The 26271-nt window shown below is 45.4% G+C and overlaps 11 protein-coding genes across 11 annotated transcripts; 7 read left to right on the top strand and 4 right to left on the bottom strand.

Annotated features, from left to right (window-relative positions):
• Positions 1–3808: 3808 nt before the first annotated feature.
• T069G_04492 (heterokaryon incompatibility protein (HET) domain-containing protein) lies at positions 3809–5459 on the top strand (the record flags this gene model as incomplete). Its single annotated transcript, XM_056171702.1, has 5 exons — positions 3809–3944; positions 4233–4389; positions 4540–4768; positions 4823–5327; positions 5380–5459. 5 exons carry the CDS (start codon positions 3809–3811, stop codon positions 5457–5459), a joined length of 1107 nt encoding a protein of 368 aa, XP_056028560.1.
• A 327-nt stretch (positions 5460–5786) lies between these two features.
• On the bottom strand, positions 5787–7611 carry T069G_04491 (sugar transporter domain-containing protein; the record flags this gene model as incomplete). The annotated part of the gene is made up of 5 exons (XM_056171701.1): positions 5787–6159; positions 6227–6360; positions 6411–6475; positions 6524–6887; positions 6943–7611. The coding sequence occupies 5 exons, from the start codon at positions 7609–7611 to the stop codon at positions 5787–5789; spliced, it is 1605 nt and encodes a 534-aa protein (XP_056028559.1).
• A 2645-nt stretch (positions 7612–10256) lies between these two features.
• Positions 10257–11800, top strand: T069G_04490 (CNH domain-containing protein; the record flags this gene model as incomplete). Its single annotated transcript, XM_056171700.1, has 2 exons — positions 10257–10866; positions 10923–11800. 2 exons carry the CDS (start codon positions 10257–10259, stop codon positions 11798–11800), a joined length of 1488 nt encoding a protein of 495 aa, XP_056028558.1.
• A 1409-nt stretch (positions 11801–13209) lies between these two features.
• T069G_04489 (phosphotransferase enzyme family domain-containing protein) lies at positions 13210–14635 on the top strand (the record flags this gene model as incomplete). The annotated part of the gene is made up of 3 exons (XM_056171699.1): positions 13210–13278; positions 13328–14081; positions 14145–14635. 3 exons carry the CDS (start codon positions 13210–13212, stop codon positions 14633–14635), a joined length of 1314 nt encoding a protein of 437 aa, XP_056028557.1.
• Positions 14636–14858: 223 nt separating this feature from the next.
• On the bottom strand, positions 14859–15701 carry T069G_04488 (carbonic anhydrase domain-containing protein; the record flags this gene model as incomplete). The annotated part of the gene is made up of 6 exons (XM_056171698.1): positions 14859–14988; positions 15067–15184; positions 15252–15368; positions 15430–15486; positions 15545–15612; positions 15667–15701. 6 exons carry the CDS (start codon positions 15699–15701, stop codon positions 14859–14861), a joined length of 525 nt encoding a protein of 174 aa, XP_056028556.1.
• A 701-nt stretch (positions 15702–16402) lies between these two features.
• T069G_04487 (polysaccharide deacetylase domain-containing protein) lies at positions 16403–17471 on the top strand (the record flags this gene model as incomplete). Its single annotated transcript, XM_056171697.1, has 4 exons — positions 16403–16508; positions 16572–17055; positions 17107–17253; positions 17321–17471. The coding sequence occupies 4 exons, from the start codon at positions 16403–16405 to the stop codon at positions 17469–17471; spliced, it is 888 nt and encodes a 295-aa protein (XP_056028555.1).
• Positions 17472–18013: 542 nt separating this feature from the next.
• T069G_04486 (fungal cellulose binding domain-containing protein) lies at positions 18014–18880 on the top strand (the record flags this gene model as incomplete). Its single annotated transcript, XM_056171696.1, has 3 exons — positions 18014–18082; positions 18136–18204; positions 18272–18880. 3 exons carry the CDS (start codon positions 18014–18016, stop codon positions 18878–18880), a joined length of 747 nt encoding a protein of 248 aa, XP_056028554.1.
• Positions 18881–19622: 742 nt separating this feature from the next.
• T069G_04485 (transmembrane amino acid transporter protein domain-containing protein) lies at positions 19623–21172 on the top strand (the record flags this gene model as incomplete). Its single annotated transcript, XM_056171695.1, has 3 exons — positions 19623–19809; positions 19880–20309; positions 20377–21172. The coding sequence occupies 3 exons, from the start codon at positions 19623–19625 to the stop codon at positions 21170–21172; spliced, it is 1413 nt and encodes a 470-aa protein (XP_056028553.1).
• Positions 21173–21426: 254 nt separating this feature from the next.
• On the bottom strand, positions 21427–22506 carry T069G_04484 (NADH:flavin oxidoreductase / NADH oxidase family domain-containing protein; the record flags this gene model as incomplete). Its single annotated transcript, XM_056171694.1, has 1 exon — positions 21427–22506. One exon carries the CDS (start codon positions 22504–22506, stop codon positions 21427–21429), a length of 1080 nt encoding a protein of 359 aa, XP_056028552.1.
• A 651-nt stretch (positions 22507–23157) lies between these two features.
• On the top strand, positions 23158–24860 carry T069G_04483 (amidase domain-containing protein; the record flags this gene model as incomplete). Its single annotated transcript, XM_056171693.1, has 3 exons — positions 23158–23186; positions 23242–23864; positions 23923–24860. 3 exons carry the CDS (start codon positions 23158–23160, stop codon positions 24858–24860), a joined length of 1590 nt encoding a protein of 529 aa, XP_056028551.1.
• A 508-nt stretch (positions 24861–25368) lies between these two features.
• T069G_04482 (short chain dehydrogenase domain-containing protein) lies at positions 25369–25995 on the bottom strand (the record flags this gene model as incomplete). The annotated part of the gene is made up of 3 exons (XM_056171692.1): positions 25369–25444; positions 25517–25871; positions 25941–25995. 3 exons carry the CDS (start codon positions 25993–25995, stop codon positions 25369–25371), a joined length of 486 nt encoding a protein of 161 aa, XP_056028550.1.
• Positions 25996–26271: the final 276 nt, after the last annotated feature.

The following is a 26271-nucleotide window of genomic DNA, read 5'->3' as shown; positions in this document are numbered from 1 at the left end:
TACCAGCTCTGCCTTATGATCTGCCAAGCGCGTGGTTCTTATGCCCAGATCGGGGTAAAATGCTATTATTAGACAAATAGAGAGCCCCTATCCGTTAAATATAGTGAGTATGTGAAATAGTTTACAAATGTCTGCTACTGCTGCTGCCTGATATTTCACGGAGAACGCCGGCTTGGGGAAACAATGTACATGTCAACATTGGCACGGAGGTTTTCATGCGAAGCGCTTCGTATTCCCCTATGTATATAACTAGCGCAATCTTTGTGTGCATCAACCTTTGATCTGTTTCAAAAATTTCCAAGAGCGGCAAGTCGCTACAACCCAAATTAGCAGCTCGATCAATTAGCTATGGAATAAGTGGAACACCGAATGGAGCATATGTGTTGCCCAGAATGTTGAGAAGGGAAATTCGTATTCATGCTTCCGATTGGTTTCCAAACCAATCATGACTCGCGATTAACGCTGTACTGTACTCCGTACATGCCGGTCTTTCATTGTGAAGTCAACGAAAACATCTCGTTAACCTCTTGATAATGGCGCCACTCGATTCTTAGAGCTTCCTAGATAGGCTTGTCTTGCGCCATTTCATTGCTATGCCCCATACGTGATGTTGTTATTCACAAGTACTCCGTATGATCTCCCTTTTCTTGGATGAGAGAGCTGAATTAAGAACTGACGCAGCATTAGTCAGTCAATCTTGGTTACCTCGCAGCATACTGCATTGAATCATTTGCTAGGAAAGCCATTATATGCAAAGCTGAGCTCTGTACTGCACAGGTAGGCTTGACCACACTGTTAGTTTACAAATATAAAATAAAATAAAAAAAAAAGAAAGAGAGAGAAGAAAAGAAAAGAAAAGAAAAACAGCGGGAGAGTCCTATTCGCTCGGTGCAGAGAAATTATAAACTGAGCATGCACAAGTCTGAGAATCTATCAATTAGTATTATAATAGCTCTGAAGCCATGACGCTGACGGTTCTGCACACATCCTTCCATTCTCCCAGTGAAATTACAGCACAAGGATGGAGTGATTTGGATTACTAGTTGGTATATAATCCATATGTATAAGTCTAATATGCATCTAAGATAATACAGTCAAATTTATGAGAACGTTCATCATCATGCCCCGAGTTGCTGGGTAGTCCCACAAAACCTCAGATTCCGTCACCAAACTGAGATACCCTTTGCAGTCAGTAAGCTATGACGCCACAATTGACTTTAGTAAAAGGATAGACTGAAGAGTAAATATAAGGAGTAAAGAATTACAAAGCATCTTAATATCTGATCTACACTCTGCATTTTTAAATATGTGCAGCATGTTCTTGCTCCTTTGCCGTTAACTCAAGGGGTACATACCATTGCGTTTATAATACTTCAATTCTGTCCATATATAACTCTCGGCACCACAGCATCATTTGTATTACTAAGGTTAGAGTTGTTATATTTGTGCTACACTCTTATTTATTGATATCACCTTGAGTGTCAACTTACTAGTCATTTTCTAGTCATTTTGTAATAATTTGTCTTCTTAACTATTTATAGAGGAAGATTAGGCTACAGCTAACAGATGCCTCTGCGCATCAATTGCAAGACATGTGAGTACAGTAGAGCCTGAGATCCACTGATGAAAGCTGATCCCTACGTCACTACGCTTATTCTTTTTAACAAAACTGGAATTCGAAATGAACATCAAGAACCAGTGCACTAATGTAGATGGCGAAGATGTGCAACAGCCTATGAGATTATAGCTTAAAAACAAGCATAGTTTGTTCTTGGCGTAAGCAACAGTTGTCAGTTGTTTAAAACATGAATCGTAACCAAAGAAAAATGCAGTTGAAGCGTAGCCAAAATGCGACGATCAAGGCTTAGTATGTGGAGTCGCATCAAATTATTGATCACTACGCTCAAGTATAAAGCGGTCGAACAACCCTTATATTTCGTGTATGTCTTCAGTATCTAACAACAACTGTCAATTAAACATCGTGCCTATACAGATTCAACAATGAAAAGGATTGTTTTCATTAGTATACCTCTATCATGTCAGCTTGTCTCTGCGCAGGCATTTGGTGAAGCACAAGGCATCTCCAATAGCGATTGGCAGCTGGGAATGCGCAATGCAAACGCAACTGGAACGGCAAGCATCCCGGGATACAACGTTACCGCTAAGTATCCAGGGGACAGAAGCGATAACTGGACAGTATCGATATCAGTGTCCAGCGATATACAGGGGGGGAATACAGCTGGTGGTCAATTTGTTACTGGAACCCAGATCGAGTGGACAGCTCCTCAAGGTTTAATTGGGTCAGCCGATCCATCGTGGTTTCTCTGCCGTACTGCTTACAGCAGCTCAAAGTTGATGGGATCCGAATCCGCTCCGAGCCAGGGAAGCTGTAATGGAATACTATCCGACAACTGCTGGAGTGATCTCCAAGAGTCACTTGAAGCAGGCGGACAGTGCCAAAATAACACTTTGCCTCCGAGTTGCACTGATGAGCTTGGCTTGTCAGATGGAGAAGGGTTTGGATTAACAACTGGTATTTTCAACTCACTACTCTTTTCAAGAACTCTTTTACTCACCATGATACAGCACGTCCCATCAAAAGCAATAGCAGTGACAGCACATCGCTTCAGCTACGATTTGGCGATGGAAGTCACGAACTTGGAAATTTTACCGCCTACGACAGCGCCATCCGACAAATCTGGGTCGTGGTCACAGGATTCGCCCAAGCTGGCAGTGATAACGCACATCCAAGGGGCTCTGCCGGCCAACCAGGAAGCATTGCATGCATTCAAGCCAGTGAAGTTCAGAGAGACAGCAGAGACTTTGAGGATACAGCAAGCATTGCACCTTTATCGCTAATGAGAATCTTGGCGGGTGTCACATTGGTGCTAGCCTTGATTTGAAGAAGAATGAACACCTTGCACGTCGCTAAATGCGAGAAACCGGTAGCTTGTAAAGCTTTGCGTATAACTAGACATTTCATAATAGAGTTCCTAATAGACTGACATATATCATGTCTCCGTGGTGTCATAAGAAAAGAAACAGTAACCCTTGCCTCGTAGTTAAATGACGAGCTCTTACTTCTTATTCAGTCAATCCATGATAAACCAACTGTTTTTCTTTTTTACAGAAAAAAAAACCCACTACCCATTCTCTGACCATTTCACTATGATCACTTTGAAGTCGTCGTAAACCTTTTTCCACATATAATACAATTTAGCTAAATTAACTGCTGAAGTGCAGGGTAAACAATCCCTTCCACCTCTCCACACTGCGCAGGATTGAAGATAAGATCCTACAGGGGTATAAGTCATATGAATCCTCGTACAGACGAACAACGGGAGACGAGCCAATCTGGACAGACCATGACTAATCATCTCACAAGTGTTTGAGGAGCTTCTCCTCTGGCGAGCGTCAGCCTGCGCCATGTTTGTAAAGTGTGCAACGGCTTTGATCCTCGCAATGGCTCAACAATATGCGTTTATAGACCTTGGAACCACAAGGCACATACGTCTCCTAACGCTTCTTCCTGGAGAATATGATGCACCTTTACTGTGCACCATTTCCGGAGTTTCCCCTGGATCAAACTCCAGACTATGAGGCACTTTCGTATGCATGGGGCGCCCCAGATGCCCAAGATGAAGGTCGTCCCAGTTTGTCTTTGAATGGACAACGCTTCGATATTTCAGACACCCTAGAGCAAGCTTTGCGCAGATTGCGAAGACCAGATATACCCCGGATTATGTGGATTGATAGAGTTTGCATCAACCAAAGGAACAAAGATGAGCGCAATGCGCAAGTGGCTATCATGCCTGATATTTATCGCGGCGCCGTGCGAGTGGTAGCATGGATTGGAGAAAAGACGCAAGACAGCGACCGTGCGCTGTCGTTCCTAAAAGAAATGGCCATGCATCAGAAGTATCAGCTGCGACATACTTGGATAGGTGAAACCCGACAGGGAAGCGACACAAGCTCTGAATGTGGCGAAGGAAGATATATCAGACCTACCGAAGAAGGAGAGGTTTCGGGTGATGATGAATCTATCGAAGATGCATGGCAACCATACTCTCTTGAATTGAGTGAAGAAGAAAAACACCAGATGAAAAACACGACGACGAGTGACATGTGGAATACGCTCATACTCAACAGCAAGCAGAGTGGGCACATTATCTCAGCTGCGCCAGTTTTGTATGAATGTGTATATTATCCATTCTTCAAAAATGCTCGACAAGAAGATTGGGAGGCTGTTGATAACCTACTTGCGAGACCGTGGTGGTCACGCACTTGGGTAGTGCAGGAGATTTGGCAGGCAAGGGAAGCTATACTCCAATGTGGCGGCTCAACACTGAAGTGGAAAACAATTGAAAAGGCCATGACGTACCAAGAAGGGTGGGACGATATGGGCTGTCTGGTAAAAGGTACGAAGAGATGGAAAAGTTGGGCCTCGTTAAAGCGGCGATATGGGTTGGCGATCCATATCTCCCAGAAGAGACTTTTGGGTAGCAAACTCTCAGATCTCCTATGGAACATTTGGGACAGAGATGCTACTGATCCAAGGGACAAAGTCTTCGCTGTCTTAGGTCTTGTTGGAAAAGAATACAACGATACTTTGCCTGATGTCGACTATCGGAAAACTATTGAGCAAGTATATCGGGAGGCCGCTTCTTTCATCATGATGAAGGAGAAATCATTAGACCTTCTACTTGCTGCATCTGGCCCAAACCATAAAGAAAGTTTGCCCTCGTGGGTTCCCGACTGGAGACGAGAAGCAAATGAACATCGACCAACACTCTTCGTTAATGCTTCTTTGATGCGCATACAGTGCTATTTCATAGGCTCTACAGATGCTTTGTATTTACATGGCCATGGGTACTCTGCATCTGGTCAACTAGAGCCTCAAATCAGCTTCTCCGAAAATTTCAACATTTTAAACGTTCATGCCTTGCATCTGGATACTGTGACTGAAGTTTCGGCAGACCTTGGAAGTGTTCCGAGTGCGGAAAGTATTATCCAATGTGCGCACTCTATCCTAGATAAACTACATCATGTGGAACCTTTACAGCCGGAAAACGCCGTCGATGATAAAAAATTGAGAAGAATTCTTACAGCAGGGGCGTTCATCGATCCAAATACTTTGCGGACTGAGGGTCAAGTCATCGAAAATGTCATGCGACTGCGACGTCTTTTTGTTACAAGTGACGGCCATTTTTGCATTGGGCCATCAAAAACACAAGTTGGGGATGTAGTCTCAATCATCGTTGGCTGCAATTTTCCGGTAGTCATTCGACCTAGTGGGAGCTGCTTCAAGGTAGTCGGAGAGGCTTATGGTATGTTCATTATACATTCACAGAAATCTATAAGATACACTGACGACAAAAGTTCACAACTATATGGCCGGCGAAGTTTTAAAAGATCACCCTATAGGAACATCGAGATGGGTTGATACATCTTTAAGCTAAAGAAAACAAAATTGTGCACAGAAAAGCTTAACTGATGCTGTATAAAGACGAGAGATCCTACTACTCCAGGGAAATATCTAGCTTAGGTAACTTATTATGCCGTTCAAGTTTTACTCTCGACTAGCATCTAGTTTTGTCGAGCGTCTGGACCTCTCTTTCCTCCAGTCTTCCATTCTTGGAATAAATAGAAAGCCATGGAGAGCAGCAAATGAAAATTATTCTTTTTATTAAAGGTGTAACCCTATTAAATAATTATTCTCATGCTGTGGAAACTGGCTTCGCCGCGAACGAGTGGTAGAAACATTAATTTCTTTCCTTTATTAGGTACTATGCTGTCGTAGTCTTTTCTCCTTCAACCTCTTCCAAAAGGTCATAAGTCTTGAACTGCCTTAGTGGCACTCTTCTCTGGAAAAGAATATCAAGCTCCTCAAATGTCCTTCCTTGACTCTCAGGCAGCCTGAAATGACACCAGATGGTGCAGAAGAAACTGAACCCTCCGAACAAAAAGCCCGCCTTACCTCCCCAGTTGGCCTGGTCACTATTGAGCATATACGGCATGGCGATTGTGCTAATAATGTTGAAGAATGATTGAACAGCAGTAGAAACCGCGATTGACTTTGTCCGCAATCGTGTAGAAGATATCTCGGAAATGACAACAAAGCATATAGGCCCAACGGTCATCTGATAAATAAAAGTCCACCTTTACACAGGAATTTAGAGTTATTATGGGGATCAAAAAAGTTAATGGCAAAAGATGCTCAACTTACACATCCATGCAACTGGCCATTGCCCAAATTGCACCTGTATTGTGAGATGGAATGCTGAGGAAGCCGATGATGAAGAGAAGCAACGTCATCACCCACATGCCGGAGTTATAGATTGTTCGGCGACCGAGTTTGAACTATTATTGTCAGTATGCGTACGCTCTATCAAGGGCTTTGGATTTCTCACATAGTTCAGCAGAAACCATGATGTGATGGTGCCGACGAATCCCAAGGCGGTGTTTCCAACACCCACTATTAACCGTTAGCAGCTACATGTGTGTTGATGGCCAAGATACTAACTGTTGAATGCCTCTGCAGGATTGAGACCTGCTTGTTCAAAAAAGTAGTTGGCATAGCCAATAAGCGGATTACCCGCAATGACTTGGATCAGATATACCATGATGGTGATCTCTGTTCGTACGCGGTTGACACCCTTGAACAAATCCAAGTAGCTCGTTGTTGCTTCAAATTCTTGCTCCAGGAGATCTGTCTGCTCAACTCCAAGCAGCACCTGGTCGATATCTGGTGCATTTTTAGAAGACGACAATTGCACCAATGCCTTACGGGCATCTTCCTTGCGTCCCTGACGGACAAGCCAATATGGACTTTCCGGAGCAAATGGTAGGCCGATGAGGATAACTAACGGCCAGAGCCATTGTAGTGCCTAATTTTGTTAATTATGTGCCAAACTCAGGGGATATGTGAGAGCTAGTACATACAAATGGCGCCTTATATGCCCACTCATCTTCTCGGCCCTCTAGGCCGGCAGCAACTCCTTGAGCAATGAACTGTCCGATGACAAAGGCCAGGTTGATGAAAGCCGTGAGCAGACCCCGGAGAGCCAGGGGACAAATTTCCGACGCGTATGTCGGAGCAATGACCACGTAGAAACCGTAAGCTAGACCGCCTAGAATTTCGCCGGCGCAGAGCATCGGAAGAGAATTGGCAAAGAATTGCACAAAGACGAACCCAATTGACCATACACAGCACACAGCCAATGTCCATCTTCGGCCGAATCGTTCCATTGGATAGCCACTAGCAAGTGCGCCGAGAACTTGGCCGATTGGGTTGCCCATTCCGAGGGCAGTCTGCCACGGGGCAGGGATTTCGTAAGAGCCGTCGACGAGATTTCCGTACCGCTTCTGGAATGCTGGGAGAGCGTAAAACGAGAAGATGATTTGACCATCATAACCGGACATGATAACGGCAATACTGAAAAACATGGCCCAGAATGTAGCCGTGGGATATTGTCTCATGGCCTGCCAGAAACCAAGCTCATGTTCAGCGCGAGTGATATCACGCGTTACATCGATATGAACGAGCTCTCCCTTCTCCCCCCCATGGCTCACTTCCTGCCCAGCTACTGCTGCCTCCTCGTGCTTCTCCATAGTGATATCGGAGTCCAAACGCCAAGGTATTCGACCAACAGCTGGCTGCTGGATGCTGTGTTTCACGTGGAGTTTGCCAAGCCGAGTGATGGAAAACGAGCTACAGTTTGAGGATCTTATAGATATATACTAAGGTAGGAATAATCGTTCTCTCTAGCGTATAGAATGTGACCATCGCTGAACTGATCGGTTGTGTGGGGGGAAGCTGTTGGCAATCTGGTCAATCAAATCCAACCTGATTACGCCGATCTACACTAAGTAGGAGCTTCTTGACCCCAGAGACTTCCCTATCACGGGATAATCAACATGTTTGTCGAGAATGTAACGTCACCTGAGTCGCGTGTAGGTATGTAAGTACGAGGTACTCTGTCCTTGTTAGTCTGAATATTTCCGTGGCCGCCACAGCGTGGTTGATCGTACGTGGGGTAGATAATCGTTAACAGACCACCTTTCTTGATAAAGTCCCAAGACGGTTGGTTCAAAATGTGCACCAGGAGGGAAAAGCTTCATTCTCAACCCCCTGTTAGCGTTGATAAGCTACAGTCCAGCGTGCCGATTTACCGAGAGATGGAAGAATATTGTGGCCATGATTGTAGCGCAAGGCGGGGGAGGATGCGGAGTAATTGGAGCCAGAGCTGGATTAATGCTGTTCGGGCTACACCTCGGCAAGAGGTCACCAGATCTAGGGGCCCCGTAGGCCAGATAACCAAAGGCCAGGGAACACAAGGCCAGGGAACATCGCGTGTATCTAACCATACTGCTGTCTTTATGGTGAAGCGTTGACACGGATGAAATTGACTACCCAGGTAAGCTTACCTGGATAGTTCACTTTGCGCGTAACTGGGGGAGCTTTTACCCACCCCTGGACCGATGTAGCGTCCACTGATTGGCCTGGTCCCCTAAGTTTGCGCTTGTCTTGAATCCAGCGTTTGCAAGTGGCGTATGGATGGAAACATGTTGAAGCCGCCTCCATATCTCGATAAACCGCTATACTAGCAGCTGGCACTGTAGCATAGCCTTGGATGGGGTAACAGAATGATGGACTCGATATCTATTTATCATTCCATGAATGCGGAGACCAAAATGGCTAACGTTGCAATCTCGTCAATACGCCCTTCACAAGTTGTGCCACTGGACGATGCCAAACTAAAAAGGAGACGAGGTACAATATTTATCGCACCTAAATTGTCCTATCAATTCCGCAGGAAGGAACGAGGAAGTATGGATGGTGGTTCTGGACCGGAAAATCTAATCATGGGCACCGGCCATTTTTTCCGTTAAGAAAAATGAATAGATAGATAGATAAAGAAATACAGAAATGAAAATCCCGTAGGACAGCGGGATGGGAACATGAAAAGGAAGAGGCGATGGCAAATGGGGTAATCTTTAATCGTGTAATTTACATGGTTCCTTCGCCCTTTTCCCGCCCAATCTGGCCCAAGCCATGACAAAGAGTTTGGCAATGGTTTGTTAGGTGACCGCTGCTGCGATGCAAAAGAAAACATTTTACATCTTCATATGTTACTAGTCGTCAAGGGAGACACGATGACCAGTTGCACGCCTTGCGAGGAGCATGCTAGATTTATCCGTCGGGCTAATCTCACCGCATCCAGGCCACCCTCTTCCCGGTGCCTCTTTTCTAGCTTAGCCGATGGAGGCCAACATTCGGTACACCAGTGGATTTGTGGAACTTCAACACCGATTCGCAGTCCACAGATAGTTGTAATTGATGATACTATGCTCCATCATTCGGTTTAATGTCAAGCTTCGATATTGATTGCTTGGTAGGCTCTCTTTTTTCTCTCCTCAGCGTAGTGGATTTCTCATCCTCATAATAAACCATCCGGAAGCTTTGCTGTGAGCTGTTTAACATGTTCCATGCCCCTCAAATTCCGCGGCGAGTCAATACGAGGCATTGAGGGAAAATGTTTGTATCAAGTATATATTTCCGGCTGTGGTGTAGTTGAATTGCCACCTTAGGCTTCGCTGAACGATCTTTATAATATTGTCAGAGAGAGTGTTTACAACTTTGGCCAATCTACGCAAATTAAGGTTCGACATCAGCTTCGGTTGTTATGTGGGACCACTTGTTGCGGTTATTGCTTCGATTGTTGATACCTCTTTCTAGACAGAGTGCGGCTAATAATCTATACGTGACACTGAAAGAAGGTTAGAGGGTCTAAACGTCTTTGTCCCTCCCGAGTGTTCGTCAATCAGACTGTATTAACGTCATCTCAAAGCTGACAACCTTGGCAGTTTTATTGCCAGAGTTCCTGAAAGAGCTCGTATTGGTTGCTGCTGCTGCTTATGCCACTTCGTACTCGTAACCTGTGAGATACTCAGAACAGTCAAATGTCTCCTGCTAAACAAGGCAGGACATGCGCTGCTATACACAAGTGTAGTTTTACTGCTGGCCGGGCGGGGATTTTTTACGGGAGTGCGCTGCGCCACGTCCTGCGATTAGTGCTGATCGCGACTTCGTACTCCAGGCAGAAATTTGGATATTATGTGCTGAAACCCGCGGGAAGTTGCTTAAGAACACTCAAATAGGGAGACATTGTGATAAATTATAATAGTCCAGTCTATCTTCTTTTTTATCATTGGCAACTTTTATTTGTCTCATGAATGTTCCAGCCCAATTGACCATGATCCAGGACGGCATTCAAAAACCCATTGAGGAGCCTGCGGAAAGTAGGCCAACTATCAATCTGGAAACGATTCGCGAATTGCTGGGATCTCAAAGGAGCGAAACAGCAGATCTGAAGCTTGATGAAGATGGCCGAAAGTTATTCTTTACGGGCGAATTGAAGACGTCTCTCACTGACACCTCAAATATTACGGTATTAGTTTTTGACCATGCAATATTATTTGCTAATATCAGCTGGAACCAAAGCAGCAAAAAGATTGAAATCTACCGCCGGCCTATCCCTCTTGAACTTCTATTACTCTCTAAAGTCCAACAGGCGGATACGCACACATCTCGTCTTAGACGATTCTCGTTTCTTGGGTTTATGAAGGCTAGCAGTGCGAATACCGTGAGCAACGAAGCGTGGCCCATAACCTTTCTTCATTTGGGGAAAACAGGCTATCAGTTGACTCTGTATGCCTCCTCTGAAGCGGATCAAGAGAAATTGGTGGATCTTATCGGCACCGCTCGCGAGCGTCTGCGAGTTTATCCCGAAACTTTCAACCCCAGCCTTGTCTCTATCAATTTCTTCAAGGACTCAAGAAAAATTAATTGTGCTGTGCCTTCTGGTAAGATTGGATCTTACGTTAATTCCTGAAGTGAATCGATTAACAGCTGTTCGCAGATCACGGACGCAAAATACTCTATGGCACAGACAACGGCCTCTATCTCTCCAACCGTGAGAAGCATGATTCGGTCCCCGAGAAAGTCCTTGACATTCAAAAGATTGCCCAGATTGGCATTTTGGAAGAGTACAATCTCCTACTGATATTGTCGAATGATACTTTACAATCTTATCCCCTAGTGAAATTGGATTCCAATGATTTTTCGATCCTACAAAATCCGAGGACACTTCAGAAAAAGTGTACTTTTTTCAAGGTCGGAGTCTGCATAGGAAAGCACATGGTGTCATGTGTTAAGTCAGGCTCATTGTCAAGTACAATCAAGGTATTTGAAGCAAGTCATGCGGCAACTAGTGGTGAATCCATAGATGGCGGCCACAATGACCTTACACTGTCCAAAGAGTTCTACATCCCCAAACAAACATTTTCAGTGCACTTCTTGAAATCAAAAATTTGTTTCGCCAGCCGTCGAGGTTTTGAAGTTGTCTCATTAGAGACGCTCGAAACTCAGACGCTTCTTGACGAACCTGATGCCTCCCTCGAGTTCGCTCTCAAGAATGGCCCCAGGCCTATTCATATAGAGCGAATAGATGAAGAATTCCTTCTTAATTACACTGACTTCTCATTTTTCGTTGACCGCAATGGTAAGCGATCTCGACCGCAGTTGCGGTTGGACTGGAATGGATCACCACAAAGCTTTGCTCTCAGCTATCCTTGGATATTTGCATTCGAGTCAAAGTTCATTGAGCTGAGAAATATTGAGATGGGAGCGATGCATATTATGCCCCGCAAAAATCTTCGTATGCTGCACTGCAGCTCACACGAGGTATGCAAAAACTCATTCTGGGGGCCACTCCTTCAGTCAACGATCGTGTGCTAACTTCCCTATTGATTCTATATACATACGAGGATGAAACGAGCCAAGATGTTGTTGAATCTATTGGTCTTTAGAGACGCGGGGTGGGAGTTTGAAGCGAGATTATATCTCAAATCAGTTTTTCATCAAGTTGAACTTTTGCGAGGGGAAATATTGTATTCTGTGGTGAAATTAGAAAGAAGCAGCGACCAGGAAGCAATTTTGGGGCCAGGCGGCGAAATCCAAATCTTCCAGACCATCTGCAAACGTCACAAGCACTGTCCAAATAGCGGGACTGACCCAAAGGTCAGACTTACAGGAGGCAGAGGGGATGCTTCGACTAGATAGAACCCCACGCGCTCCCATTAATTATCTATGGATTGCATTTGACTTCTGCCGCCTTGGTTACACCCTTCTTCACTCATAAGTAGTGGACGAATTCTTCTGTAATGATGCTTGTTATTTCCAAGAATCTAGTACCATAAGGCAAGCATTGTCTTAGTCGGCAATTTTGGCCGTGTATATTGAAAGAAAGTTAACTAGGGAAATGAGACAGGAGTGACTGGTTTAAATTGCGCGGCAGCTTGAATAAAGTGTGCGCATATTCAACGCTTTTGTATTTTTTTCTTCCGCTGTTTTTAGGATCACGCAGAAGTTCGTGCAGCCACCAGGTCTGCTAAGCGCTAGTATATGCACGCTGTTGAACACTGATTCGTGAAAAGGGTACCTTCGATGCGATCTCAAGAGGCTGCACCAATGTGTAGTAACTAATAACGAAACTACAATTCAAATGCAGGCTTAGTTCAGCGGACTTGTTCCGACTTTGGCGGGCTTTTTCCGCAATGGCTTCATGATAAGATCGGTAACGAGGCTTTGTGTTGTACAGCGCTTAAGATTCATCTTCAGCTTGAAGTCACCAAACACATTTTGCGGCGTGGGGTATCTCGGGAGCTCTATAATGCATATGTGTATCTCAACATGATTGAAGTTGCTCTATCTCTCGAATTCAACAATCAAAATGATTGATAAGTCAACGCGAGTATACATCGCCAAGCAGGCAGTCATATGTAATGATACCAACGCTGCGGAGCCAAGGATCCAACGCCAGACGGTAGGTGTGGATTAACACACCATTATCAGACAGGTACCGATTAACGCAGGCTTTTCATCTTTGTGCAACTACATGTACATATTAGCACGTACGTCTAAACCGCATCGAGTATTCCGAACAAGTTATTGTTGGTTTCTATATGCCTTGATAGAACCTTTGTAGCGTTTTGGCACGATTGATGCTTCTTCTGTGCTCTATATATAAAGGCCTTTGATCTCGATAACCTTTACCCGTCTCTGGTAACCATCATACTTATACACTACCTCAACCAACGCTACATAATCGCTACTTCAAGCCTCGCCTTGGCTAGAGCGCTTGCAAAATGAACCATGAACAATATCACCAACGTATCGACTTTATCAAGTCGCTTCTCCAATTGAATGCTCTAGAGGTATGAACTGATTCTTCTTGCTATGAGACATCATCTAACTTCAATTTAGGCAAAGAGTATCGATCCCATTGAATATGAGATGGATTGTCCATTTCCGTACAATAATTTCATATATCATGTCACTCTCGAATCGCCCATCACCAGACCAATGAACATCAAATCCTTTCAGTCTGATAAAGTCCAGCCGGGAACCGTTCCATTTCCAGCACAATCTACCTCTATCCTTGTTCGACTACCAAATTCTGATCCAAGAACTGGGCTGAATAACAACAATCGCGTTGAAAATGAAGTCGCCTTCATGGCGCTAGTCCGACAGGCACTTGCGAACACAAAATATAGTCACATTATTCCAGATGTATATTCTTGGGCTGGTACAAACAGTGGTCAAGCTTTCACTATGCAGCAATTCATGCCTGGAACCATACCCGCAAAAGTTTTTGAGACGTTATCTCTGGAAGATAAATCCATTGTGCTCGGGCAAATGGCCGATATTCTGGCCTTGCTCCAGCAATTTGAGATCTCGAAAACAGTCAAAATGTTTGGAGGTCTGAAGTTTGATAAGCATGGAATGGTGACTAGTGGCCAAATGTCTCTATTTAAAGGAGAGCCTTCTGCAACCTACAAGGATTTTATTCGTTCTATCTTTAAGGTCAAGCTTCAAGAGGCCGATGAAAACCCAGTCATAGTGGGCTGGGAAGAAAACGGATTAAGAGCAAAACTTGACAAATTTATAGGTCAACAACTCGACGAAGCTTTGAAGGACTATGATCAAGTTCGTAGAGTGCTTATTCACGGAGACTTTAGTAAGTAACCTATTCCAATTGAGCCTTGAGTGTTTTAGGGTCTTCTAATTTGACACGGTATAGCAACGAATAACATCCTGTTTGATGCAAACACTCTTCAGGTGACTGCATTGTTGGATTTTGACTTTTCCTACGTTGCGACAGCCGCAGAAGAATTCCTCGGGTTTTCTTTTGGTAATATATCAGGTGGAAAACTTCCAGGGCCGTTTGAAACCGGAGCCGATCTCAGCCTTCGCAAAGCGATGCTCTCTGGCTTCACAACGCCTTTTCTGAATGCAGACGCTTCAGAAGTCCAGTGGGACGTGGCAGCGGCTTGGGATAAAGAGCTTATGCGAGCTGGTGCTGCAAAGCCTGCCACTATACCTCATTTTGAAGATATCGCAGATATTTACTGGCTCCAGGATAAAATAAGTCCATTTGAACTAGATAGCCCCGTTATGAGGAGACGAAAAACCGCAGAACAGCTAAGAAGTATCCGAAGCCAGACGGAGGAAATGATTGTCAAGTTTTTGGACCGCTTCAATACTTCTTCGGGTGGCGCTTTTAGTAATTAGTCTCTTTTCAAAGAGAACTCAAGCATATTTCTGTCATGTCTCATCTTGCTAGCTGCATTGTATGCTGAACCCTGGAACTGTCGACTGTTTGTACTCGTCCAGATGAAGAATTCAATGTACTTCATTCACTAGATATATCTATATGTGCATATAAATATGTCATTTCTGCAAAAGTATCTGATCCGAGACAATTCCGATTGACCGCTAAATTCCAGCACTTGACTCAAACGACTTCTTTAAGGATACCAGTCTTGATATCGTAAACATAACCTTTGGCATTGTCTTTTAGTTCCTGCCGAATGAACTTTTGTTCTCTCAAAAGACTCAAATCTTCCCGGACACTTTCTTCCAGCCTAAAACTCCGTTAGATTTAGTGTCCTCAGTTATGAGAGGGGACGTGAAGCCAGTGACCCCGACTGTGATAAACATACCTATCGCTAGAACCAAAAGTATCCCAACTCAGTGAATCGACCTCTGCAACAAGGTTCGGATGTCTGACTTTTAACTTTTCCTTGAGGCCTTTGTCATTGTGATAGGTGAAGCCGCAATCTAGTCTTCTCGTTAGAGATACTACATTTTCTCATATTTCTTTCCCCAAATTGTCATTGAATAATACCTGTATGGTGAATAACAATGATATTTTGCAACGCGCCTACTTGAGTTGCTTCCATAAAGATTAGATCATTGAGATTTGGCTTAACGCGTCCGCCACAATTCCTAATAACAAAAGCGTCTATGAACATGAAACGGATTAGTAAACAGGCAACTGAATCACAATTCATACAATTGCGCACCTTCCGGCGAAGTCTGGAGAAACTCTTGAACAGGAACGCGGAGGTCAATGCAACAAACTAGGATTCATCGTGTTAGTTATGAGATAGAAGGCTCACTGACTTCTAGATAACATACAAATAATAATCGGAGATGGCTTGACGTCTGGGAGGTCGGGTCTAGGGATATGCGTCCCCGAGTACACTCTGGATCTAGTCAGTATGTCCTATCATATAAGACATGCGGAGCAAATTTAATACCGGTTTCGCTCTAATAGTTCATCCCAAGATGTCATTCTGACGTGGAAGAGATAAAATAGTAGTTGGTGATTGCTACTTCTGTAGTAATACAAGAGACTTGACAAAGCGAAGTCGCGATACGGAATGTTCGTGTCAATGATTAAGACACCATCATCTCACTATATACGTATTTTACAGTTATATACTTTTTTATCCCAAGAACTGTTCTTTGAGGCTCAAAAGGCCACTCCAAATACATATGTGGAATCTTTGTAGGGAATTTTCTAATCACATCGTTACAGAGTAGATCTATGGTCTTCCTGTCTTCCGATTTGTAATGAGCAATTAACTTTGAGAAATGCGAATCTTGACTAGTGTGGAATGTGTGACCTCAAAACAGCCGTTCCAATGTGGCGTAGAATAGCTGGGCGATCTACTCCATTAGCATCATTGTTGGAGGCTACCTAGCTTACTCCAACCATTATGTGGGTCAACTAAGCAATTGTCTCCAACGCTACTCCATGTTATCTTTGGAGTAGCTTGTGATAGGGTAACCTCCGCTTGCGTCAAGAGGAGAAGGCTGCTCAATTTCATGCTCCAGACAAACTCGGGTCATATTTCGCAAGTTAACTCTGACTATATTATTATTAATATCTTGACTACGCCTGGAGCAATTGGGGACACTGCTCGCTTACCCAGCCTATACTGCACTTGTAATCGCCACTGACTGAATTCCGTTGGAAAGTCTTTCTAAAAGATGGGAAAGAAGCGGGTTCTTGTGAGCTGGGGAGTTGACGTTGATGCTGTTGCTGGATGGTTGGGATCGTACGGGGGCGGGGATTCAACAAGCGACATCAGTCGAGGCAAGCCCAGACTTGAATAGCCCTTCAGATTGAGAGACCAAAATGCTAAAGCTCTCCATGCAGGCATCTTCGCCGCCACTGTTGGAACTCAGCGTATGTTGAAGATGTTTGACAAATACAACATCAAAGCAACATGGTTCATTCCAGGTCACACTCTTGATTCTTTTCCAACGGAGATGGCGGCGGTGCGAGACGCTGGTCATGAGATTGGCCTGCACGGCTACTCACATGAGAACCCAGCAGACATGACACTGGATCAACAACGAGTTATCCTGGACAAGACTTATAGACAGCTCACCGATTTTTGCGGCAAACCGCCCAAGGGTAGCGTTGCGCCATGGTGGGAAGCCAGTGCCGAGGGAGCACAGCTTCTGTTAGATTACGGAATTGAATATGATCACAGCCTCAGCCATCATGACTGCCAGGCGTACTATCTTCGAACCGGAGACTCATGGACCAAAATCGATTATAAAAAACATCCAAATGAGTGGATGAAGCCGTTGGTCAATGGCAAAGAAACTGGGCTTGTGGAAATTCCCGCCAATTGGTATATTGACGACCTCCCGCCAATGATGTTTATTAAAGCTGCACCTAACAGCCATGGATATGTAAATCCGCGAGACGTTGAGGATATCTGGAGAGACACATTCGATTATTGCTACAGAGAGTATGACGAGTTTATTTTCCCAATTACTTGCCACCCTGATGTCTCGGGCCGACCGCAGGTCATCTTGATGCACGAACGGTGAGTAACATGGACGCCATTACCATATCCTTGTCATGATCCTATATGTACTGACGTTGCACTTTAGACTTATCGAACATTTCATGAAGCATGAAGGAGTCGAATTCGTGACCATGGGTTACATTTCTGACGACTTCAAGAAGCGAAACTCTCCGGCGGCTGGCGCTGCAATGCCGGCCCCAGCGGGATCCATGCTACAACAAAAACCTATACAATAGTTCATCAAAATTCAACAGAAGCCCAAGTTTCATTACCTAAATATTCAGATTATCGGGGTATGCAGCTCTTACCAATTATAAAAACTGGTGATATGTTCGAGTACTTTTTTCTCCGGCTCGTAGTAGTTTAGCCAGGACTTAGCCTCTTATATCTCTTTCCTATTCAATTCAGTCTCTATCATTATTTCGCATAATGATTAGCCTGTATATCGATTAGCCGATTGAAAGTAGAAGTCAAGTGTTGCTTTCCGTAATTAGGCTGTTACTTATTTGCTATTCTCTTTGCTAGCCTAATAATACGACCTTTGCCTGGATTGAAGACAGCTATTACAGCCGGGATATTATTTTGTATGTTAATTACTTTGCTTTCCCTACCATTATACAAGTAAATGCTCCATATGTAGCCACGGATATCAATCTATTTATATGTCCTCTGGAGGGGCTTCTAGCGAGTCCTTCGTAACTTAACTAATACAAGGTGGTCAATTGCGTGATCGATTTCGCTTCTCCTACATCATAGTCTGGCATCAACACCTGTAAATATGAAAGCCCCCCTCTTTATCGCCCTTGGCATCGCAGGCGCTGCCTCCGCGTTTAAGGCGACAACCACTGCAAGTATACGCGCTTCAAGGCCTGCTGAATCGTAGCTGATGGGAAATCCTAGCGCTATTATGACGGACAAGAGGGTGCTTGCGGATGTGGCTCGAGCTCTGGAGGCGCGGCCTCTTGGCAGGTAAGAATAGCCTCCTCTCAACCACGATTCTTTATCTTAACGCTTATTGTACACTTCTGTACTGTAGCTTGGCATTGGCAACGGAGTCTATACAGCTGCTGGCTCCCAAGCTTTTTTCGATACGGCCGGTGCTTCGTGGTGTGGCGCGGGCTGCGGCAAATGCTATCAATTGACCTCTACAGGAGAGGCGCCTTGCTCATCATGTGGTAAAGGTGGCGCTGCTGGTCAGAGCATCATCGTGATGGTGACAAACCTCTGTCCTAATAATGGAAACGCGCAGTGGTGCCCAGTAGTTGGCGGCACAAACCAGTACGGCTACAGCTACCACTTCGATATTATGGCACAGAACGAAATCTTTGGAGACAACGTCGTTGTTGATTTCGAGCCTGTCGCCTGTCCAGGACAAGCTACTTCCGATTGGGAAACCTGTCTCTGCATAGACATGCAAGAAACGGACCCCACGCCTGTTGGTCTAGGCGACCCTGGTTCTGGTTCGCCGCCTCCTTCTAGCAGTTCGAGCCGGCCGCCAGCGACATCATCATCACCACCATCTGGCGGCGGATCACAAGTTCTCTATGGCCAATGTGGAGGGGTTGGCTGGACAGGTCCCACGACTTGCCAACCTCCAGCTACTTGCAAGGCCCAGAATCAGTGGTACTCCCAATGCCTTGATTAAGCAATATCGAGAGATGCACGCCCCTGTTTCTGGCTGTGTATAACGAACCAGCTTATGTTAGTAGCTTTGTCTGTAAGCTAGTCTTAGAGGTTCAGTTAGAGCTTGGATTTTTTTTTAAAAAGCCGCAAGCTAGATAATTGTCTCTCAAAAGAGAGATTCGCTATCTATGAACCCCTCCTTGCATATATTCCTGGTTATCAGTATCATGGTTAGTGATCAACATACCGATACGCAGCTGGTCTCCAGCTACTCCAACAGCTCCATGCTCTCGATGATCTCCAACGGGGTTGGAGTAGTGCTATCAATTCAACAAATGGCTGATGCTAACGACAGGACATTATTAGGCGATGGGAATTAAATGGGAATAACAAAACCGAAGACGGCCTGGAATAGTTTGAACAGATAACATTCACCGCAGAAGTCTGTGGAGACTCCTAGACCTTCATGATAATCGGCCCACATTACCCCAGGTTCATGCTGGGTCTATCTAACTGGTAGATATCGTTATCTATGTTGAATCCGAGTATGATGGATGATATAATTCAGAAGAACCCCAGGACTAATTATTCTGCTGGAAAGATTCTCTTCATCTTCAAATGCTAGATTCTTTTTTACACTAGCCGTTGAACACATTTGGGTGTAATCCACTCTCCTGGCTTTCAACTCCCGGGTCCAAATCGCAGACCAGGACTCCTCAGCGTAAAGATATTTTAATTACTTGGGTATTTCCATCACGTTAGCCATGGCTAAGGCACCCGAGACGAGCTATGGGGTTGACCGTATCGAAACGGCCCTTGGAAACGAAGAGGAGGGCACCGATTGGTCGAAACAGGCCGATGAAAGCGACTTTGAAGTTTTTAGGAGAGAAGAAGGTGCTGTCGACTTTCGGACCGTAACTTGGCCTCATGCGTCTGTAATCTTCCTTAAATGTAAGAGTCACCATCTTCTCCGTCCTTCATAACCCGCCTGGGGAAGCTTTACTGAGAGTGCGTTTTCCAGACATCTTCGCTACCGGGGTACTTTCTATTCCGTCTTGCATGTTTGTCCTGGGCGCGTTTCCTGGGGCAATCAACGTTGTCGCTTGGACGATGCTTAATACATATTGCGCCATCATTCAAGGCAACTTTCGGAACTCTCACCCCCGTTGTCACTCAATCGCAGACATGGCGCAGCTGGTTGGCGGACCTTGGCTACGAGAGGTTGTGAGCATCTTGTTTCTGCTGGCTTACATCATTTGCGCAGCCTCTGGGATTTTGGGTGTCTCGGAGGGCCTTAATGCTCTATCTGATCACGCAATCTGTACACAGTGGTTTACTTTTGTTGCTACTGTCATTGTGGCAGCACTTGCGAGTGTCAGAAAATTTGAGAAGATGGCCTGGCTCGCCTGGTTGGGATTTGGTTCCGCCTTTGTTGCTGTCCTGATAGTGGTGTAAGTTCAAAATGTCGAATTGCGCCCGAACATTTCAGACTCAACAGTAGCTGATGGCATCTCACAGTATCGGTGTTACAAGGCTTGATCGCCCGGCAGCTGCTCCACAAACTGGCGACTTTGACCTGGGATTTCATGCAATTGGCTCCCCTACCTTTGTTGCAGGCGTAACAGCGGCAGCGACAATCTTCTGCTCCAGTGCCGCGACGTCTGCTTTCCTCCCAGTCATCTCCGAGATGAAGAAGCCAAAAGATTATCCAAAGGCTGTCTACCTCTCCATGACCATTGTCACCACTTCTTACCTTGCTTTCTCTCTTGTCATGTACCGGTGGTGTGGACAGTGGATTGCCTCCCCATCGCTCGGCAGTGCTGGGCCTGTCATCAAGAAGGTGGCTTACGGCGTGGGAATCATTGGGCTCTGTGTCAGCGCCTGCCTATATGTCCACATTGGTTCCAAATATCTCTTTGTCCGCGTGCTGAGGAATTCTCCCCATTTGCAGCTCAACAGCGTTATCCATTGGGCTACCTGGTTTTCGATTACTGCTGGTGTCTCAGCCGTCAGCTTTGTTGTTGCATCAGGAATCCCCATCTTCAATTACATACTCGCCCTTGCAGGGAGTTTATGTTTTGCGCCTTTGGCAATATCTTTACCAGCCTACCTGTGGCTACACGATCATCGCGATTGGAGAACAGGAGGATATTTGAAGGCAGCCGCTTGGACGTGGAATGCTTTTCTCATCCTCGTCGGCGCTTTCATGACAGTTGGAGCTACCTACGGTGTGATTCAAGAGATAATCAATGTGTATGCCGATGGAACAATTGGCTCTGCTTTTTCATGTGCTGATAATAGCAACTCTTCCTAAAGGAAGATATTTATTATTTACATAGTTGCTTCAGGCAGTTGAGAAACCTTATGTGGTCATTTATTCTTATTGACTAAAATCTCAATGAGTAATGACCGAATTTACGATGTGTTTATATCTCTGTTGTAAAGCCAGAGCCACCTTATTGGGCAAAAAAGTATATTTGGTTGAACGGTTTCTTCCGCGAAGTATACATGAATTTTAAATACCACCAGATATCCAATATAAATTGTCGTGTAATCCAGTCGAGATCCTTAATGTGTCAAAGCCAGAGAAGTGCCCTTGGTACTAAGAGTCCTGCCAGCAACGAAGCCCGGGCTGAATGGATAATCAATGTAGCCCTCTGGAAGAAGCGGAGTGTAAAAGCCCGCGCGATTGTACTTGTTCAACGGCTTGCCTTCCTTTATTCTATAGGGAAGATCTGGGTTGGCGAGGAAATGACGACCAAAAACAACCGCAACGTCATAATCCTTATACTCTCCGTCAACGGCTTGACGAGCATTCTCTGGAGTATAGCCGCCGGCCACAAATATCGGCGATGTATTGCCCCAAATGTCCAATAAGAATTTGATGCTATCCGAACATTCAATGTCCACGTTATTATTCACGCGTGACTCGATAATGTGCAGGTATGCTAATTGATATCGTTTCAAACTCTCGACAAGAAAAGAAAATTGCGGAATTGGGTCGGCCATCCTCATTCCTTGGAATTGACTGAACGGACTAATTCGAAATCCAACTCTTTCTGCACCAATTGCTTCCACAATTGCAGATGTGATTTCGAGGGCGAATCTTGCTCGATTCTCAATGCTGCCGCCCCATTGATCACTTCTCTTGTTGCAATTGTCTTGAAGGAATTGGTCAACAAGGTATCCGTTTGCACCATGGATTTCAATGCCATCAAATCCAGCCAGGATAGCATTTTTGGCCGCTTGCGTGAAATCAGAAATGCAAGATGCAATCTGCTCGGGGGTCATCTCCAGGGGAGCATCGGAGTCTTCTCCCTCTGTCATTGGAGTTGCACTCGAGCTTAAGAGTTGGCGAGCTCCTCCATCTGAAGGATTTAAAGCTGCGGCGCGGCCGGGTGCAATGAGCTGGCAGAAGATAGTGCATCTTCTATCGTGCACAGCATCAGTGATAACCTTCCAACTCTTAATCTGGGCCTCGGTCCACAGCCCAGGGGCGTTGGGGAAGCCACTATGAGCTTCGGATATCAGCGTTGCTTCTGTTATAATTAAGGTGCCCGGGACCGAAGCGCGCTGTGAATAATATTCCAGGGCTTGGGGCAATTGGACATGGTCGGCGTCCGCACGAAACCGAGTAAGAGGCGCCATTACGATCCGATGATCAAGGATAGAATTCCCGACCCTCAGAGGCTCGAAAAGCTTTGATTCCGACATGACAGCAGACACGATTGAGAAAATTGGAAAGTAAACGATTTCCTTTTATTTTGATATGAATCCAGGAACATGAACGAAGAGGCGACCGCATCGGTGCTTTATATCTCCATCTTTACAATACGATACCCTTCAAAGGTCACAAAAACTGTTCATCATCTCAATAGAGAATTAAAATTTGATCATTAATAATACTCATTGATTTCAAATCACGATATTTTTGTACAAGATTCTCTTATTTCGAGTAATGTCTTATAGTTTACTAAGCTGAAGCCATCGTCGGAGTTTATTTGGAGTCGCATCTCCAACTGTTGGAGACGAGTGTGATTGGTCGTGGTAGGGTCAAAGGTCTCCGGCCTATGAGAGGGTAGGTAAACGCGATATCGGCGTGACAATGAAAGAGAGGGAGATGTAAGTAATAAAGTTGTACTATTTAATTCTGCCTTGCAGGGTTCCCCTCAAACTTTATGTCGTCGATAGTTACAGGATTGCTGTATACGACGGTTTTACGCACGTTATTATAATCTTACCTACAGCTTCGTTATCTCCGTGGGCACCTAGACTGGTTTGCCAAAACGCAGAGCCAGTATGTCTGTCCTTTTCACAGCTATCTCTCAGTAAGTAGAACATATCTTACAAAGCTCCGACCATACTTGATCTGACTGGCACAAGGGACAATCCAGTTCAGAGGCAAGATGTCCAGAAAGTCTTAGATCAAATTGGTGTCTCTCTTGACCCGGAAGAAGAAAATGATTTCCACGCGCTGCTTGCAGCTGTTCATGACTGTGCAGAGGAGATCCAACAGTTACCAGACTACCAACCTGCTCCAGATAGAGTCCTTTATCCTAGAGAAGATGTACATCGCCCATCTAGAGAAGAGCAAGTTTTCGGACACGCCTGGGCATACAGATTTCTTATACGAGGCACCACTGGAGCTGGGTCTCTAAGCGGAAAAACTGTCTGTCTCAAAGACGTCATTGCAGTCGCTGACGTCCCTCAACTATATGGGACTGACATTTTCCCACCTTGGACGCCCACTACGGACGCAACTGTTGTCACTAGAGTGCTTGATGCCGGCGCAAATGTGGTCGGAACAACTACTTGCGAAAATATGTGTCATTCAACGTCCTCTTTTACAAGCGCCCAGGGCACAGTTCATAACCCCTTTGCTATCGGGTATTCAGCTGGAGGGAGCACGTCTGGAGGCGCTGCAATCGTCGGCGGCGGCCTTGCAGACATTGCGATCGGCACCGATCAAGGTGGTAGCATCCGAATTCCTTCAGCTTTCTGTGGATGTGAGTACTCGAATGCCACCAAATTTCGTTGATTTGGTTGTCTAATATGAGGCCGCAGGTGTTGGTTTCAAGCCGACGCACGGATTAGTACCATACACGGGCATTAGCAGTGGCGATGCAATTGATGATCACGCTGGTCCCATTGCTAAGAGCGTACTTGATGTAGCACTTTGCCTTGACTCAATCAGCGGATATGACGGAATTGATGATCGATCTTTGGGTGCGCCGACACACGGCTCAACGACCTATGCTGCGTCTATGCAAGCACAGCATGGCTCATTGGACGGCTTCAAAATCGGCATCCTTACTGAAGGTTTCAGCCACCCTATCGTAGATCAAAGGGTTAAGCAAGTAGTCCTTGAGGCGGCCTACAAGTTTAACAGTCTTGGTGCGACAGTCGATGAGGTGTCGATACCTGATCACCTACGCGGCCCAGGACTTTGGACGATTCAGCAGCGCATTGCGGGATCGCAAAATCTTCTTGGACATCAACATGGAAGAAGAGGCCTGTATCTTACTGAGTTGGAGCAATGCCGGCTCCCCTGGACTACCGAGAGCTTCAGAAGGGGATTTGCAGCCACGAAAAATGTCATCATCAACGGGCTATATCTTGCGGACCGTTTTCCGGGTCTTTATGGTAAAGCGACCAACCAGGGACGACAGCTTCGAGATGCATACCAGAAGGTATTTGAGCAATATGATGTGCTTCTCATGCCCACGGCACCGATTGTAGCACCCAAACATGGCGAGAAGAGTTCGCCGATGGAAGCCCTCAAACCCAGCATGGGTATTACCATAAATACTGCGGTATTCAACGTCACTGGTCATCCAGCAATGACTATCCCTGTTGGTCTCGCGCCGTCGAATGAAGAGCCTCATCTAAAACTGCCAGTTGGCATGCAGATTGTTGGTGGACTTTGGAAGGAAGAGAAAGTCCTTCGTGCTGGATATGCATGGGAGAGGGTATTCGATTGGAAGCAAGAGGTTTTGAACTAGAGTAGATGATGCTATGTATTAGTATAATATCTTTCTAATATTGATACTAAGAGCATAAAAATTTATCGGTCACTATTACAGAGGAGTGTCCCGTTGGTATCCCCGTAGACCTCCATAGAGACTACTCAGATAATAACATAACCACCATCAACGACCAACGCATGACCTTGGATAAAAGATGCTTGCCTTGAGCAAAGGAATAAGATTGCATCTGCTACTTCTTCCGGCTGCCCCACCCGCTTCATAGGTGCGATCTCAATGGCTGGCTGAAGGCGTTGCTTAACTTCTTCGCTATGAGTTGTCATCGGGGTTTTTATGACTCCAGGACATATGCAGTTAACTCTGATTCCATCTGCTGAATAGTCGATGGCGTCACAACGAGTCATGCCAATCACAGCCGATTTAGAAGCGCAATACGCCGCTAGAAATGATCAACCAATTCGTCAGTTCTGGACAATGCAGAGAGTGATGAAGAGAAGGGAACAGAACAAGAGAAGATCGAGGATAGTTAGACGGGGGGAAACTCACGTGCAGCATGGCGTCCCACGATACCAAGCTGACTTGCAACATTGACAATCGCTCCTCTTTCAGATGGCCGGTTTGAAATGGAGGCCGGTTTATACGGATTCTGCTCCACCATATGAATCGGCTCTTGCTTGATCATGCGCTTCAACTGTGCCCTCGAGCTTAGCCAGCAGCCTCTATAATTGACCTGATTAATCCGGTCAAACTCTTCAAGGGAAAGTTCGGTAGAACGAAGAGGAGAGCTTAGTATTCCGGCACAGTTGACAGCATAGTCGATGCGGCCAAACTCCTGTAAGACATTGTCCATGAAAGATTCAACAAAGGCTTCATCAGCAATGTCACCGGCCCTGGCGAAAAGCTTAACTCCAGGATGCACACGATTAATGCTCTCCTGTGTTTCCAGAAGCCCACTCGCGTTAATATCAGTAATAGCTATATTCGTACAGCCTGCTATCGCGAAAGCCTGGGCCGTTGCGGCCCCGATTCCTGAGACAAGAACCGTCTTGTCAATTGCTACGATTCATTGCTTCATTATGAAAGGTGGGAGGGGCTTACCATGACCACCAGCGCCTGTAATTACCGCCACCCCCGGAAATCGCCCAAGATCCATTGTTACTGAGAATAGGGTTGCAAAACTTTATCTTAGGCAATAGGGTGCTTAAGCTGAGAAGAATATGAGATGAGCTGCGTAGAACGGGCTTTCAATCTATCTGTAGCCATTCTATTCATTCAGTATATAGGCAGATAGGCGAGCCATACTTCTTATTTGAAAACGACAGTAATCTGCATGTGCCGCACTGTGCATGTGCCGACCGTCTCCAAATCTAGTAGCAGATATCTCGAGTAGCCACCTGAGGCTAGTAGAGTATGAGCCTAAGGCTCATTT

Source organism: Trichoderma breve, chromosome 3 (genome assembly GCF_028502605.1).
Source record: "Trichoderma breve strain T069 chromosome 3, whole genome shotgun sequence".
In the NCBI taxonomy this organism is placed as follows: Eukaryota; Fungi; Ascomycota; class Sordariomycetes; order Hypocreales; family Hypocreaceae; genus Trichoderma; species Trichoderma breve.
The sequence above is the reverse complement of the archived record's forward strand: the minus strand, read 5'-3'. Positions and strand labels throughout refer to the sequence as shown.